General features: G+C 47.3%; 1 protein-coding gene across 2 annotated transcripts in view; it reads left to right on the forward strand.

The window, feature by feature from the left end:
* chmp7 (charged multivesicular body protein 7) overlaps nt 1–11,408 on the forward strand; it is a 47,519-nt gene extending 36,111 nt beyond the window's left edge. For both annotated transcript variants that reach the window (XM_068001410.1, XM_068001411.1), the window contains exons 8-10: nt 2,235–2,295; nt 3,297–3,476; nt 9,986–11,408. In XM_068001410.1, coding sequence (XP_067857511.1) covers nt 2,235–2,295; nt 3,297–3,476; nt 9,986–10,050 — 306 coding nt within the window. In that variant the 3' untranslated portion in view covers nt 10,051–11,408. The remainder of the gene's footprint in view (nt 1–2,234; nt 2,296–3,296; nt 3,477–9,985) is intronic.
* Nucleotides 11,409–17,440: the final 6,032 nt, after the last annotated feature.

Below are 17,440 nucleotides of genomic sequence, written 5' to 3' on the forward strand. Positions count from 1 at the left end.
GGCGGTAATTGGCCGGATTGGATTTGTCCTTTTTGTGGACAGGACATACCTGGGCAATTTTCCACATTGTCGGGTAGATGCCAGTGTTGTAGCTGTCCTGGAACAGCTTGGCTAGAGGCGCAGCTAGTTCTGGAGCACAAGTCTTCAGCACTGCAGCTGGGATGTTGTCGGGGCCCATAGCCTTTGTTGTATCCAGTGCACTCAGCCTTTTCTTGATATCACGTGGAGTGAATCGAATTGGCCGAAGACTGGCTTCTATGATGGTGGGGATATCGGGAGGAGGCTGAGATGGATCATCCACTCGGCACTTCTGGCTGAAGATGGTTGCAAACGCTTCAGCCTTGTCTTTTGCACTCACGTGCTGGACTCCGCCATCATTGAGAATGGGGATGTTTGCAGAGCCTCCTCCTCCCGTTAGTTGTTTAATTGTCCACCACCATTCACGACTGGATGTGGCAGGACTGCAGAGCTTTGATCTGATCCGTTGGTTGTGGAATCGCTTAGCTCTGTCTGTAGCATGTTGCTTCCGCTGTTTAGCATGCTTGTAGTCCTGAGTTGTCGCTTCACCAGGTTGGCACCTCATTTTTAGGTACGCCTGGTGCTGCTCCTGGCATGCTCTTCTACACTCCTCATTGAACCAGGGTTGATCCCCTGGCTTGTTGGTAATGGTAGAGTGAGGAATATGCCGGGCCATGAGGTTACAGATTGTGCTGGAATACAATTCTGCTGCTGCTGCTGGCCCACAGCGCCTCATGGATGCCCAGTTTTGAGCTGCTGGATCTGTTCTGAATCTATCCCATTTAGCACGGTGGTAGTGCCACACAACACGTTGGATGGTGTCCTCAGTGCGAAGACGGGACTTCATCTCCACGAGGACTGTGCGGTGGTCACTCCTACCAATACTGTCATGGACAGATGCATTTGCGACAGGTAGATTGGTGAGGACGAGGTCAAGTAAGTTTTTCCCTCGTGTTGGTTCGCTCACCACCTGCCGCAGGCCCAGTCTAGCAGCTATGTCCTTCAGGACTCGGCCAGCTCGGTCAGTAGTGGTGCTACCGAGCCACTCTTGGTGATGGACATTGAAGTCCCCCACCCAGAGTACATTTTGTGCCCTTGCTACCCTCAGTGCTTCCTCCAAGTGGTGCTCAACGTGGAGGAGGACTGATTCATCAGCTGAGGGAGGACGGTAGGTGGTAATCAGCAGGAGGTTGCCTTGCCCATGTTTGACCTGATGCCATGAGATTTCATGGGGTCCAGAGTCAATGTTGAGGACTCCCAGGGCCACTCCCTCCTGACTGTATATCACTGTACCGCCACCTCTGGTGGGTCTGTCCTGCCGGTGGGACAGGACATACCCAGGGATGGTGATGGAAGAGTCTGGGACGTTGGCTGAAAGGTATGATTCTGTGAGTATGGCTATGTCAGGCTGTTGCTTGACTCGTCTGTGGGACAGCTCTCCCAATTTTGGCACAAGTCCCCAGATGTTAGTAAGGAGGACCTTGCAGGGTCGACTGGGCTTGGTGTTTTGCCGTTGTCGTGTCCGGTGCCTAGTGGTCCGATGCCGGGTGGTCCGTCCGGTTTTATTCTTATTATGACTTTTCGTAGCGAGATTTTACAACTGAGTGGCTTGCTAGGCCATTTCAGAGGGCAATTAAGAATCAACCACATTGCTGTGGGTCTGGAGTCACATATAGGCCAGACCGGGTAAGGGCAGCAGGTTTCCTTCCCTAAAGGACATTAATGAACCAGATGGGTTTTTACGACAATCCGGTAGTTTCATGGCCATCATTACTGATACTAGTATTTTAATTCCAGATTTTTATTTAATTAATTGAATTTTTAATTAATTAATTGAATTTAAATTCGCCAGCTGCCGTGGCGGGATTTGAACTCATGACTCTGGATTTTTAGTCCACGCCTCTGGATTACTAGCCCAGTAACATAACCACTATGCTACCGTACCCCTTTTACGTTCGGTCTCGTTATATCATTGACCAGGCGGGATTAGGTCTCGTTGTATCATTGACCAGGCGGGATTAGGTCTCCTTGTATCATTGACCAGGCGGGATTAGGTCTCGTTGTATCATTGACCAGGCGGGATTAGGTCTCGTTGTATCATTGACCAGGCGGGATTAGGTCTCGTCGTATCATTGACCGGGCGGGATTAGGTCTCGTTGTATCATTGACTCGACGGGTTTGAGAGTTATCTAACAGTTTCTCTGTCTTTCCCTCAGTTCTGTGATACACAGGATGACATAAACCAGACACTTTCTGGTGAAAACCTTGACTCAATAGGTAAGTTTTGGAGACTTGTGCTATGATTATATTAAATAGAATCACTTGAAGTAGAAGGAGTTCTGTTTGTCTTGGTAACCTACTCACCAGATTTTTATAAGGACAGATAAATCATCTTTCTGTTTGTTTACATTTTACACTTAAATCCTTTCAGACCTTGAAGATTCAGCAATAACTTAAAATTGATGGTTTTTATTTCTAATCCAAGAAGTGTTGACTCTCGGTCCTACAGGCACTGGGTCCCCTTTTCTACCTCTACCAAGGCGAGAGTCTTGCTGAGTGTAGGTGGGCTGTTTGAACCTGTGCTAACTCCAGGCGTGCGCACACATTTACAGCACGTCACTGGATTATGATTGGGAATATTTCCCGCCCGCTCCCCATCCTAAGGACACTGAGACCAATTGTTGTGCTTCTGCTGCGACGACAACCCAGATCAGTCCAAGGATATAAACTCATTGGTCTAAATCTGAGTCATCAGGAGAGCTCAATAGTTTTAGTTTTAGTTTTGCTGACCATTATATCTGGTCCAATTGTTGCCCTATATTATTTATGAAGTATTTTTTGAGGAGTAATATTTCTAAGCATTCTTTAATGAAGGTGAGGAGGGGATTAACGCACATTGCTGGGGGAGAGCAGATGGAGCTTTTCTCTGCATCTGCTTCATGTTTCACCTGACCCAGAAATGTTTAATGCTGAAACTGGGTGCCTGAAATGGAAAGTGTTCTCGTCCCCTGCACTATTGTGTTGAGCACAAAATGGGTGGGAAGCAAGGCAGCAGGGTGATTCATGCAACTCTGACTCTGGAATGAGGATCAGAGCTCTGAGCAGTTCAATGGCTGGCAGTTCTGGGTAGAATACAACCTGCAATATTGTTCTGGATCCTGACACACTCCTTCCAGGAGATCAATGAACGTGTGACTGTCGGATCTTGAAACTTCAGGGGACTCTTGAAATGTAGATCTTCCATCTGTTAATAGTTGTCTTGATCCATTCTGGCATAGGAGGTGTGGACACAGACGAACTAGAAGCAGAGTTGAATGCTCTCTTGGAAAATACAACTGAGGGAGGTCTTCTTCTCCCTGATGTACCAACAAGATCACTCAAGTATGACCTGGGTATGGCTGAGGTGATGGATGCTGAATTGGAAGCAGAGCACAGGAAACACACACTGTCTGATGCAGGTAAACATGCAGCCTCAAGGAAGAAGAGCAGGTGCAGGCTGGGGAACGAGTCTCTCACTTGGGAATGTGTATCATACTGAAGTCTCGCACTTTTGTTCCCCTCACCAATTTTCTTCTTTCATTTCCTGAGGCTTCTAATTCTTTCTGAGGTAACAGTTGCACAGATGCTGTTAGCGTTCTGATTCCTTGCTCTAGTGGGTGACCCCACACAGTAAATGTGAGGCTATTTTTTGTCCTGCAAGGCATCAAAGCTGAAACCAATCAACCTGCAGTTTGGTGAAGTGGGGGAAGGAGGTGCTGCTTTGCCTTGCTTTTCCTAACTTTTTCCCCAGAGCGGCAGTGAACCTGAGAGTAGAAGACTGAGATTGGGGAATAAAAGCAGCAGCAGACCTGCAAAAAGAGACAACTACTGTGCGACGTCACAGGTGAGGCAGGAGAGTCCGAGAGGTGAGCACAGTATAAAAGGAGAGACCGAGAGCGGGAGGAGAGTCTGAGAGTCGAAGGCAAGTCATGGCAGCACAGCTCGCACCCGTGATATGCTCCTCCTGCACTATGTGGGAAGTCATGGACATTACCAGTGTCCCTGGCGACCATGTGTGCAGGAATTGTGTCCAGCTGCAGCTACTGGCTAATCGTCTTTCGGAGCTGGAGCTGCGGGTGGATTCACTGTGGAGCATCCGCGATGCTGAGACTATCGTGGATAGCACATTCAGTGAGGTGGTCACACCGCAGGCAAAGATTACGCAGGCAGAAAGGAAATGGGTGACCGCCAGGCAGAGTAAAAGGACTAGGCAGGTAGAGCAGGAGTCCCCTGGGGCCATCTCCCTCTCAAACAGATATTCTGCTTTAGATACTGTTGGGGGAGATGGCTTATCAGGGGAATGCAACAAGAGCCAGGTTCGGGGTACCACGGGTGGCTCTGCTGCACAGGAGGGGAGGAAGAAGAGTGGCAGGGCTATATTGATAGGGGATTCAATTGTAAGGGGAACAGATAGGCGTTTCTGCGGCAGATGTAGGAGGGGTTCTAAATGAATTTTTTGCATCTGTTTTCACTCTGGAGAAGGACGATGTAGACATAGAAATACGGCAGGGGGACTGTGATATACTCGAACATATTAACATCGAGCAGGAGGAGGTATTGGCGGTTTTAGCAGGCCTAAAAATGGATAAATCCCCAGGCCCGGACGAAATGTATCCCAGGCTACTGTGTGAGGCAAAGGAGGAGATTGCGGGGGCTCTGACACATATATTCAGAACCTCTCTGGCCACAGGGGATGTGCCAGAGGACTGGAGAACCGCTAATGTAATACCATTATTCAAGAAGGGGAGTAGGGAAAAACCGGGGAACTACAGGCCAGTGAGCCTAACATCAGTGGTAGGAAAATTATTGGAAAAAATTCTGAAGGACAAAATTAGTCTCCACTTGGAGAAGCAAGGATTAATCAGGGATAGTCAACATGGCTTTGTCAAGGGAAGATCATGTCTGACTAATTTGATTGAATTTTTTGAGGGGGTGACTAGGCGTGTGGATGAGGGTAACGCAGTGGATGTGGTATACATGGATTTCAGTAAGGCCTTCGATAAAGTCCCCCACAGGAGACTGGTCAAGAAGGTACGAGCCCATGGAATCCAGGGTGCCTTGGCACTTTGGATACAAAACTGGCTTAGTGGCAGAAGGCAGAGGGTGATGGTCGAAGGTTGTTTTTGTGACTGGAAGCCTGTGGCCAGTGGGGTACCACAGGGATCGGTGCTGGGTCCCTTGCTGTTTGTGGTCTACATTAATGACTTGGATATGAATGTAAAAGGTATGATCAGTAAGTTCGCTGATGATACAAAAATTGGTAGGGTGGTAAATAGCGAGGAGGATAGCCTCAGTCTGCAGGACGATATAGATGGGTTGGTCAGATGGGCGGAACAGTGGCAAATGGAATTTAACCCGGAAAAGTGCGAGGTGATGCACTTTGGAGGGACTAACAAGGCAAGGGAATACACAATGAATGGGAGGACCCTAGGCAAGACAGAGGGTCAGAGGGATCTTGGTGTGCAAGTTCACAGATCCCTGAAGGCGGCGGAACAGGTAGATAAGGTGGTAAAGAAGGCATATGGGATACTTGCCTTTATTAGCCGAGGCATAGAATATAAGAGCAAGGAGGTTATGATTGAGCTGTATAAAACACTGGTTAGGCCACAGCTGGAGTACCGTGTGCAGTTCTGGTCGCCACACTACAGGAAGGATGTGATCGCTTTGGAGAGGGTGCAGAGGAGATTCACCAGGATGTTACCAGGGCTGGAGCGCTTCAGCTATGAAGAGAGACTGGGAAGATTGGGTTTGTTTTCCTTGGAGCAGAGGAGGCTGAGGGGGGACATGATTGAGGTGTACAAAATTATGAGGGGCACAGATAGGATGGATACTAAGGAGCTTTTTCCCTTCGTTGAGGGTTCTATAACAAGGGGGCATAGATTCAAGGTAAAAGGCGGGAGGTTTAGAGGGGATTTGAGAAAGAACTTTTTCACCCAGAGGGTGGTTGGAGTCTGGAACTCACTGCCTGAAAGGGTTGTGGAGGCAGGAACCCTCACAACATTCAAGAAGCATTTGGATGAGCACTTGAAATGCCATAGTATACAAGGCTACGGACCAAATGCTGGAATATGGGATTAGAGTGGACAGGGCTGATGGCCGGCGCGGACACGATGGGCCGAAGGGCCTCTATCCGTGCTGTATAACTCTATGACTCTGTATGTTGTCTCCCTGGTGCTAGGGTCAAGGATGTCACGGAGCGGCTGCAGGGCATTCTGGAGGGGGAGGGTGAACAGCCAGTAGTCGTGGTCCATATCGGTACCAACGACATAGGTTTAAAAAAAAGGGATGAGGTCCTGCAACGCGAATTTAAGGAGTTAGGAGATAAATTAAAAAGCAGGACTTCAAAGGTAGTGATCTCAGGATTACTACCGGTGCCACGTGCTAGTGAGTATAGGAACAGGAGAATAGACAGGATGAATGCGTGGCTGCAGGGATGGTGTAGGAGGGAGGGATTTAGATTCCTGGGACATTGGGACCAGTTCTGGGGAAGGTGGGACCTGTACAAGCGTGACGGGTTACACCCGAGCAGGACCGGGACCAATGTCCTCGCAGGGGTGTTTGCTCGTGCTGTTGGGGAAGGTTTAAACTAGAGTGACAGGGGGATGGGAACCTGAGCGGGGAGTCAGAAGGGAATAAAATTGAGAGCAGCAAGAGAGGGGAAGACCCAGGGGAAATTGACAATACAAATAGTGCAAACAGTTGTTCAAGAACAAGTGAGAGGGAAAAGCGTAGAGCAGCAGAAAGCAAGTGTACTTTAGGCACGACAGATAAAATAAAAACTAGAAGGCGTAAGGCGATTAACCCAGCATCAAAGCTGTGGCAGGGGGTTGGGAACCTGAGCAGGGAGACAGAGGAAAGCGTGTCAGGAAGGGACAGAAGGTATGGAGTAAAAGATAAAGTGTTAAAAAAGGAAAAAGCAGGAACTAAGTGTCACAAAACATATTTGAAAGTTCTTTATCTGAATGCACGTAGCATTCGTAACAAAATGGACGAGTTAACGGCACAAATAACTACGTATGGGTATGATCTTGTGGCCATTGCAGAAACATGGCTGCAGAGTGACAACGACTGGGAATTAAATATGCCAGGGTGTTTAACAATCAGGAAGGACAGGAAGGACAGGCAGGAAGGAAGGGGAGGTGGGGTGGCTATGTTAATAAAGGAAGGAATCACTGTAATACAGAGAAATGATATTGGGACAAAGGATCAGGATAATGAAACAGTTTGGGTAGAGATAAGGAATAATAAGGGGAAAAAAACACTAGTGGGCGTAGTATATAGGCCTCCTAATAGTTGCAACTCTGCTGGAAGAAGTATTAATCAGGAAATAGTCGGGGCATGTAATAAGGGAACAGCGATAATTATGGGGGATTTTAACTATCATATTAACTGGACAAATCAAATTGGGCAGGGCAGCCTTGAGGAAGAGTTTATTGAGTGTATTAGGGATGGATTTCTTGAGCAGTATGTAACTGATCCTTGAAGGGGGCAAGCAACCTTGGACCTGGTCCTGTGTAATGAGCCAGGATTAATTAATAATGTCCTCGTTAAGGATCCCCTTGGAATGAGTGACCATAACATGGTTACATTCCATATCCAATTAGAGGGTGAGAAGGTTGGTTCTCAAACAAGCGTACTGAGCTTGAATAAAGGAGACTATGATGGTATGAGAGCGGAATTGATTAAAGTGGACTGGGAAAATAGTTTAAAGGGTAAGACGGTACATGAACAGTGGTGTTCATTTAAGGAGTTATTTTACAACTTTCAAAAAAAATATATTCCACTGAGGAAAAAAGGGTGTAAAAGAAATGACAGCCATCCGTGGCTAAGTAAAGAAATTAAGGGTAGTATCCGACTAAAAACAAGGACATATAAGGTAGCCAAACTTAGTGGGAGGATAGAAGATTGGGAAGTCTTCAAAAGACAGCAAAAAGTAACGAAAGGATTGATTAAGAAAGGGAAGATAGATTATGAAAATAAATTAGCAAAAAATATAAAAACAGATAGCAAGAGTTTCTACAGTTATATAAAAAGAAAAAGGGTGGCTAAGGCAAACGTAGGTCCCTTAGAGGATGAGACCGGGAAATTAATGGTGGGAAACATGGAGATGGCAAAAATGCTGAACAAATATTTTGTTTCAGTCTTTACGGTAGAGGACACTAAGAATATCCCAACACTGGACAAACAGGGGGAGGAGCTAAATACGATTAAAATCACTAAGGAATTGGTACTCAGTAAATTAATGGGACTCAAGGCGGATAAATCCCCTGGACCTGATGGCTTACATCCTAGGGTCTTGAGGGAAGTGGCAGTAGGGATTGTGGATGCTTTGGTAATAATTTTCCAAAATTCTCTGGACTCGGCAAAGGTCCTGGCAGATTGGAAAACTGCTAATGTAACACCGTTATTTAAAAAGGGCAGTCGGCAGAAGGCTGGAAATTACAGACCAGTTAGCTTAACATCTGTGGTGGGTAAAATTTTGGAGTCTATTATTAAGGAGACAGTAGCGGAACATTTGGATAAACATAATTTAATAGGACAAAGTCAGCATGGCTTTACGAAGGTGAAGTCATGTCTGACAAATTTGCTTGAGTTCTTTGAGGACATAACGTACAGTGTGGATAAAGGGGAACCAGTGGACGTAGTGTATTTAGACTTCCAGAAGGCATTCGACAAGGTGCCACATAAAAGATTATTGCTCAAGATAAAGAATCACTGGAGTGGGGGTAATATTCTGGCATGGGTGGAGGATTGGTTATCTAACAGGAAGTAGAGAGTTGGGATAAATGGTTCATTCTCGGACTGGCAACCAGTCGCCAGTGGTGTTCCGCAGGGGTCGGTGCTGGGTCCCCAACTCTTTACAATCTATATTAACGATTTGGAGGAGGGGACCGAGTGTAACATATCAAAGTTTGCAGATGATACAAAGATGGGAGGGAAAGTGGAGAGTGAGGAGGACATAAAAAACCTACAAGGGGATATAGACAGGCTGGGTGAGTGGGCGGAGATTTGGCAGATGCAATATAATATTGGAAAATGTGAGGTTATGCACTTTGGCAGGAAAAATCAGAGAGCAAGTTATTATCTTAATGGCGAGAGACTGGAAAGTACTGCAGTACAAAGGGATCTGGGGGTCCCAGTGCAAGAAAATCAAAAAGTTAGTATGTTGGTGCAGCAGGTGATCAAGAAGGCCAACGGATGTTGGCTTTTATTGCTCGGGGGATAGAATATAAAAACAGGGAGGTATTGCTGCAGTTATATAAGGTATTGGTGAGACCCACCGCGCGCCCCACCCCCCCTCTCCCGGCGCCCACCCCCCCCCCCCCCTCTCCCGGCGCCCACCCCCCCCCCCCCCCTCTCCCGGCGCCCACCCCCCCCCCCCCCCCTCTCCCGGCGCCCCACCCCCCCCCCCCCCCTCTCCCGGCGCCCACCCCCCCCCCCCTCTCCCGGCGCCACGCCCCCCCCCCCCCTCTCCCGGCGCCCACCCCCCCCCCCCCCCCTCTCCCGGCGCCCCCCCCCCCCCCCTCTCCCGGCGCCCACCCCCCCCCCCCCCCTCTCTCCCGGCGCCCCCCCCCCCCCCCTCTCCCGGCGCCCACCCCCCCCCCCCCCCCTCTCCCGGCGCCCACCCCCCCCCCCCCCCCTCTCCCGGCGCCCCCCCCCCCCCCCTCTCCCGGCGCCCACACCCCCCCCCCCCCTCTCTCCCGGCGCCCACCCCCCCCCCCCTCTCCCGGCGCCCACCCCCCCCCCCCCCTCTCCCGGCGCCCACCCCCCCCCCCTCTCTCCCTATTGTATCCCGTCAATAAAACACTGGTTGGGATTGTGGCAATTGACAAAAAATTCGTACCAGTTTCCCAACATCCAGCTCAAGTTCTGGTGCTTGTTGCATTTTTGCAGCCTGCTTGAAATTATTGCTTTTTTTTCTTTTCAGGTTTGCAAACCAGTGCTGGTATCATAACTTTGAAAAGTGCCACCTCACTCGAACCTGCACAATAACGACTGCTGCAGACTGCGCTGAGAATATCAGTTCCCTCCTACAATTTTCTCTCGTCTTCAACCAAGAAGTTGAGGAGAAACCAACACATTGGAACGGTTGCAGCCAATTGTACTTCAGAAATATATTTCATTTTTTTGGATTTGCCCTGGGAACTGGGATGAATCTGAGAATTTTTTTTGAAGAAAGCATCTTACGCTGTCTTGGTTAAAGGAGAGCATTTCATGTCCTATCTCTTTTATGACAAAGAATCTCTCGTTGAAACTATTTCTACGTTAACCATTTTGCCCAAGTATATCAGCTACTGTGGGTGTTCCCACAGTAACCCGTTCCCACACATTGTTAGACTGCAGGTTGATACCCTGGATGACCCAAACTCTCATTCTCACTGACACCCCAGCAACAACTGGGGGCACAGTGAAAGAAAGGAAAATCAGAGACTGAGTTAAGTCTATCCTGAACTGTCCTTGCCCATCTCCTCCTGACCATCTGAAGAGCCAGTTGTTACCACTATTGTTTAAAAAGGACATTTAGGAGACTGAATTCATCCCTGTCCTTTGGACCATTGAGGTTGCTGCTGGCTGTGCTTGGCTCCCATTTCTGTTGGTGTCCTGGGCATTCGACTCCCATCAACACATCCGTAAGAAGTTGAGTCTCTTGATGGGAATGTATCAAAATGGTCAGCTGTCAGCATGTCCATGGTAACCTGTGGACAGCAGTACTCAAAGAACCAGTGCTGAGGGGAAGCTTGAAGGGTGAAGCATGGTGTACGTCAACAGTCCACTTACCAACGCACTGCAGCTGTCACAGTTAAGTCCTGTGAACAGAATCTCCAGGAGCCGTATACTGGGGAGGGCTAAATTAAAATCCAGGTTCAAATGGTGACGTCGTACACATCACCGTGTCCAAGTGTAAAAGATTTCACCAGGAAGAATGTTTAAGTTGCCTGTCCCAGCCTTGATTCTGATTCTAAGTAGAATTCTGAAGGTGAATTGTGGAGCATGATTTCAGGACAAATCCTGCCACATGTTTCAGTTCAGTCTTGCATTTGTAAATTGTGTGTCTGAATTGTGCTGAGAAGCAGAGAATCCTCACCAGAGGTTCCAAGAGGATCAGGCTGGCTGTGTGGACCCTGGAAGGACTAGCACGATGTTATAGCCAACCTGCCGGGAAATATCCTTTCTCCCCTCATGCTGGTTGCAGATGAATTCTTATCCTGCTCATTGTGTGAATTCTTTGTTGTAAGTGCATGTGTAAATGTCTGTTTTGGTAGAATATATTATTGGCTAAACCTCCGGATTGAGAATATTGAGAAACCCATTTTTGTCTGATTTGAAATAAAGAATGTTTTTTAATTGTATATTTTCCCCTGAATCTCTCCCTTTTTGTCTCTCTCCCACAAGGTCTATCGCCTGTGTTCGGGACGGTGAAATGTTGCTGGTTCGGTGAGCAGAATTACCGATCAATAACTTTCCGTTGTGGAAATGGTGGGATTGCTGGGCATGGTCATTTTTTTAAAAATAAAATTTGTTTCGGAAGAATATTTAACAAGGTACAATTGCAAATGAAGTTTGCCAATCTAAAGCATGGTTCACCATTGGAATAATCCCATAGGAAAGTGGAAATGTAGAAGACTCCCAGAAAAGGATCTATTGACCCCTTCAAGAGGGAGCTGCATCGATTTAGACGTTGAGAATGGGGATTGAGGGTGATGGATATAAAAGTATTGCCTGGTTTCTTGTTCAGGAGAGTTAGGATATTACCGAGTGGGGGAGGGGAGTTCATGTTAGAATAATAGACTTGATGGGCCAAATGGCCATGGTCTTGCTGTAGATTTTCTTAAGCAATCTCCAACCCCTTCCGTAGACATGTTTATTAAAACCAAAACAAAATGATTGGGAAAGACAGAAAGTGCAGTCAGACACATCTCTTGCCTATCCGCAGATCAGTTAACATAAGAAGTAGGAGTAGGCCACATGGCCCCTCGAGCCTGCTTCGCCATTCAATAAGATCATGACTAATCTTTGACCTCAACTCCACTTTCCCGCCCGATCCCCATATCCCTTGATTCCCAAAGAGTCCAAAAATCTATCACAACCAAAACCAGAGCGCCCTGGATGACGAAAGAGATAGAGAGTAAGATGAAGTATCATGGCATGTGACATGTCAGGTTGATAATACAAGTGAGAACCAGGCTGAATATAGAAAGTTCAGAGGGGAGGTGAAAAAGGAAATAAGAGGGACAAAGAGAGAGTATGAGAATAGACTGGCAACTAACATAAAAGGGAATCCAAAACAACAACAACTTGCATTTATATAGCACCTTTTAATGTAGTAAAACGTCCCAAGACGCTTCACAGGAGCGATTATCAAACAAAATTTCACATCGAACCACAAGGTATTAGGACAGATGACCAAAAGCTCGGTCAAAGAGGTAGGTTTTAAGGAGTGTCTTAAGGAGGAAAGAACATAAGAACATAAGAAATAGGAGCAGGAGTAGGCCAATCGGCCCCTCGAGCCTGCTCCGCCATTCAATAAGATCATGGCTGATCTGATCCTAACCTCAAATCTAAATTCATGTCCAATTTCCTGCCCGCTCCCCGTAACCCCGAATTCCCTTTACTTCCAGGAAACTGTCTATTTCTGTTTTAAATTTATTTAATGATGTAGCTTCCACAGCTTCCTGGGGCAGCAAATTCCACAGACCCACCACCCTCTGAGTGAAGAAGTTTCTCCTCATCTCAGTTTTGAAAGAGCAGCCCCTTATTCTAAGATTATGCCCCCTAGTTCTAGTTTCACCCATCCTTGGGAACATCCTTACCGCATCCACCCGATCAAGCCCCTTCACAATCTTATATGTTTCAATAAGATCGCCTCTCATTCTTCTGAACTCCAATGAGTAGAGTCCCAATCTACTCAACCTCTCCTCATACGTCCGCCCCCTCATCCCCGGGATTAACCGAGTGAACCTTCTTTGTACTGCCTCGAGAGCAAGTATGTCTTTTCTTAAGTATGGAGACCAAAACTGTATGCAGTATTCCAAGTGCGGTCTCACCAATACCTTATATAACTGCAGCAATACCTCCCTGTTTTTATATTCTATCCCCCTAGCAATAAATCTAGAAAGAAAGGCGGAGAGGTTTAGAGAGGAAGCTAAGTGACAGCTTAGGACCTAGGCAGCTGAAGGCAGGGCCGCCAATGGTGGAGCGATTAAAATCGGGGATGCGCAAGAGGGAAGAATTGGAGGAGCGCAGAGATCTCGGAGGGTTGTAGGGCCGGAGGAGGTTACAGAGATGAGGAGGGGCGAGGCCATGGAGGGATTTGAGAACAAGGATGAGAATTTTAAAATCGAGGCGTTCCCGGACCAGGAGCCAGTGTAGGTCAGCGAGCACTGGGGGTGATGGGTGAACGGGACTTGGTGCGAGTTAGGATACGGGCAGCAGAGTTTTGGATGAGCTCAAGTTTATGGAGGGTGGAAGGTGGGAGGCCAGCCAGGAGCCAGTCTGGAAGTAACAAAGACATGGATGAGGGTTTCAGCAGCAGATGAGCTGAGGCAGGGGCGGAGACGGGCGATGTTACAGAGGTGGAAGTCGGCAGTCTTGGTGATGGAGGGGATATGGGGTCTCAATCAGATAGGAGGCCAAGATCGTGAACGGTCTGGTTCAGCCTCAGACAGTGACGAGGGAGAGGGATGGAGTCAGTGGCTGGGGAATGAAGTTTGCAGCAGGGACCAAAGACAATGATTTCGTTCTTTCCAATATTTAGTTGGAGGAAATTTTTGCTCATCCAGTACTGGATGTCAGACAAGCAATGTGATAAAAGTCTTCTATAGGCATATAAATCCAGCAACTATAGGCCAGTCAGTTTAACCTCTGTGGTGGGGAAACTTTTAGAAATGATAATCCGGGACAGAATTAGCAGTCCGAACGAGTGTGGATTGATTAGGGAAAGCCAGCACAGATTTGTTAAAGGCAAATCATGTTTAACTGACCTGAAAGAGTTTTTTGGCGAGGTAACAGAAAGGGTAGATGAAAGCAATGTAGTTGATGTGGTGTACATGGACTTTCAAAAGGTGTTTGATAAAGTGCCGCACGGTAGGCTTATCATCAAGATTGTGGCCCATGGAATAAAGGGGGCAGTAGCAACATGGATACAGGTTTAAAAAAAGGGATGAGGTCTTGCAAGCAGAATATAGGGAGTTAGGAAATAAATTAAAAAGCAGGACCTCTAAGGTAGTAATCTCAGGATTACTCCCAGTGCCACATGCTAGCGAGAGCAGAAATAGGAGAATAGACCAGATGACTGCGTGGCTTGAGAGATGGTGTAGGAGGGAGGGGTTTAAATTCCTGAGGCATTGGGACCGATTCTGGGAAAGCCGGACGGGTTGCACCCAAGCAGAACTGGGACCAATATCCTTGCGGGGGCATTTGCTAGTTCTGTTGGGGAGGGTTTAAACTAGTATGGCAGGGGGATGGGAACCAAAGGGAAGGTACAGATAGGACAAATTCAGACCAGGAAACGGGAAGGAGAAAAGCAGTTAGTGACGTAGTTAGTGACTCAGAAAGGCAAAAGAAGCAAAGGTTAAATAGTGTTCAGCACAAGAATTTGACATGGTTAAAGGGTATATATTTCAATGCAAGGAGTATGACAAACAAAGCAGATGAGCGAAGGGCACAGATAGACACATGGCAGCATGATATCATTGCTATAATGGAAACCAGGCTTAAAGAGGGGGATAATTGGCAGCTCAATATTTCTGGATATAGAGTTTTCAGGCAGGATAGAGTGGGTGATAAAGAAGGAGGAGGGGTAGCATTATTGGTTAAAGAATCAATTACAGTTGTGAGAAGGGATGATATGCTAAATGGATCAATCGATGCCATATGGGTTGAGCTAAAAAAACAAAAAAAAGGGGCAGTCACACTACTAGGAGTGTACTATAGACCCCCGAATAGCGAAAGGGAGATAGAAGAACAAATATGTAGGCAAATTTCTGAGTGCAAAAATAAGAGGCCAATTATAGTAGGGGACCTCAACTACCCTAACATCAACTGGGATTCAAACAATGTGAGGGGCACAGAGGGCACAAAATTCTTGATCGTTGTCCAGGAGAACTTTTTTAGCCAGTATGTGACAAGCCCAACAAAAGGGGATGCAATTCTAGATTTAGTCCTGGGGAAATGAAGATGAAAAAGTGGGTGAAGTGACAGTGGATAGTGACCACAATTCAATTAGTTTTAGCATTATTGTGGAAAAGACAGAGTTAAATCAGGAGTAAACGTTTTAAATTCCAGTCGTGAACGGTGGTGGACAATTAAACAACTAACGGGAAGAGGTAAACATCCCCATCCTCAACGATGGCGGAGTCCAGCACGTGAGTGCAAAAGACAAGGCTGAAGTGTTTACAACCATCCTCAGCCAGAAGTGCCGAGTGGATGATCCATCTCGGCCTCCTCCCGATATACCCACCATCACAGAAGCCAGTCTTCAGCCAATTCGATTCACTCCACGTGATATCAAGAAATGGCTGAGTGCACTAGATACAGCAAAGGCTATGGGCCCTGACAGCATCCCGGCTGTAGTGCTGAAGACTTGTGCTCCAGAACTAGCTGTGCTTCTAGCCAAACTGTTCCAGTACAGCTACAACACTGGCATCTACCCGACAATGTGGAAAATTGCCCAGGTATATCCTGTCCACAAAAAGCAGGACAAATCCAATCCGACCAATTACCGCTCCTTCAACCTACTCTCAATCATCAGCAAAGTGATGGAAGGTGTCGTCGACAGTGCTATCAAGCGGCACATACTCACCAATAACCTGCTCACCGATGCTCAGTTTGGGTTCCGCCAGGACCACTCGGCTCAGACCTCATTACAGCCTTGGTCCAAACATGGACAAAAGAGCTGAATTCCAGAGGTGAGGTGAGAGTGAGTGCCCTTGACATCAAGGCAGCATTTGACCGAGTGTGGCTTAGAAGAGCAGGTCAGAGGCAGGGTATTCTGCGGCGAGTGACTCACCTCCTGACTCCCCAAAGCCTTTCCATCATCTACAAGACACAAGTCAGGAGTGTGATGGTATACTCTCCACTTGCCTGGATGAGTGCAGCTCCAACAACACTCAAGAAGCTCGACACCATCCAGGACAAAGCAGCCCGTTTGATTGGCACCCCATCTACCACCCTAAACATTCACTCCCTTCACCACTGGCGTACTGTGGCTAGGATGCACTGCAGCAACTCGCCAAGGCTTCTTTGACAGCACCTCCCAAACCAGCGACCTCTACCACCTGGAAGGACAAGGGCAGCAGGCACATGGGAACAACACCACCTGCACGTCACACACCATCCCGACTTGGAAATATATCGCCGTTCCTTCATCGTCGCTGGGTCAAAATCCTGGAACTCCCTTCCTAACAGCACTGTAGGAAAACCTTCACCACACGGACTGCAGCGGTTCAAGAAGGCGGCTCACTACCACCTTCTCAAGGTCAATTAGGGATGGGCAATAAATGCTGGCCTTGCCAGCGACGCCCACATCCTATGAACGAATAGAAAAAAAATTGGGGGAAGGCAAATCTTACAGAACTAAGAGGTGATTTGGCAGAAGTGGACTGGACACAACTACTTGAGGAGAAATCAGTGGGAGGCACTAAAAAGTGAAATTCTATGGGTACAATGCAGACACATCCCCTCAAAGAAAAAGGGTGGCACTGCCAAATTTCGAGACCCCTGGTTGTCTAGAAGTATACAGGGCAACTTAAAGCAGAAAAAGAAAGCTTATGACTGTCACAGAAAAGTAAATACTGCAGAAAGCCGAGAGGAGTATAGAAAGTACAGGGATGACGTAAAAAAGGAAATAAGGGAAGCAAAGAGAGGGCATGAAAAAATACTAGCTAGTAAGATTAAAGAAAACCCAAAGATGTTTTATCAGTACATTAAGAACAAGAGGATAACTAAGGAAAAGGTGGGACCTATCAGGGATGATAAGGGTAACTTGTGTGTAGAAGCAGAGGATGTGGGTAGGATTTTAAATGAATATTTTGTCTCCGTATTCACAAAGGAAAGGAATGATCCGGATGTAGTAGTTAAAGAGGAGAGGTGTGAAATATTGGATAAGGTAAACATAACGAGAGAGGAAGTGCTGGAGGGACTGGAATCCTTGAAAGTTGATAAGTCACCAGGGCCGGATGGATTGTTTCCTAGGCTATTGAAGGAAGCCAGGGAGGAAATAGCAGATGCTCTGAGGATCATTTTCCAATCCTCACTAGATACAGGGGAGGTACTGGAGGACTGGAAGACTGCAAACGTAGTACCGTTGTATAAAAAGGGTACGAGGGAAAGGCCGAACAATTATAGGCTGGTCAGTCTTACCTCGGTGGTGGGCAAACTATTA

Source organism: Heptranchias perlo, chromosome 20 (genome assembly GCF_035084215.1).
Source record: "Heptranchias perlo isolate sHepPer1 chromosome 20, sHepPer1.hap1, whole genome shotgun sequence".
Lineage (NCBI taxonomy): Eukaryota > Metazoa > Chordata > Chondrichthyes > Hexanchiformes > Hexanchidae > Heptranchias > Heptranchias perlo.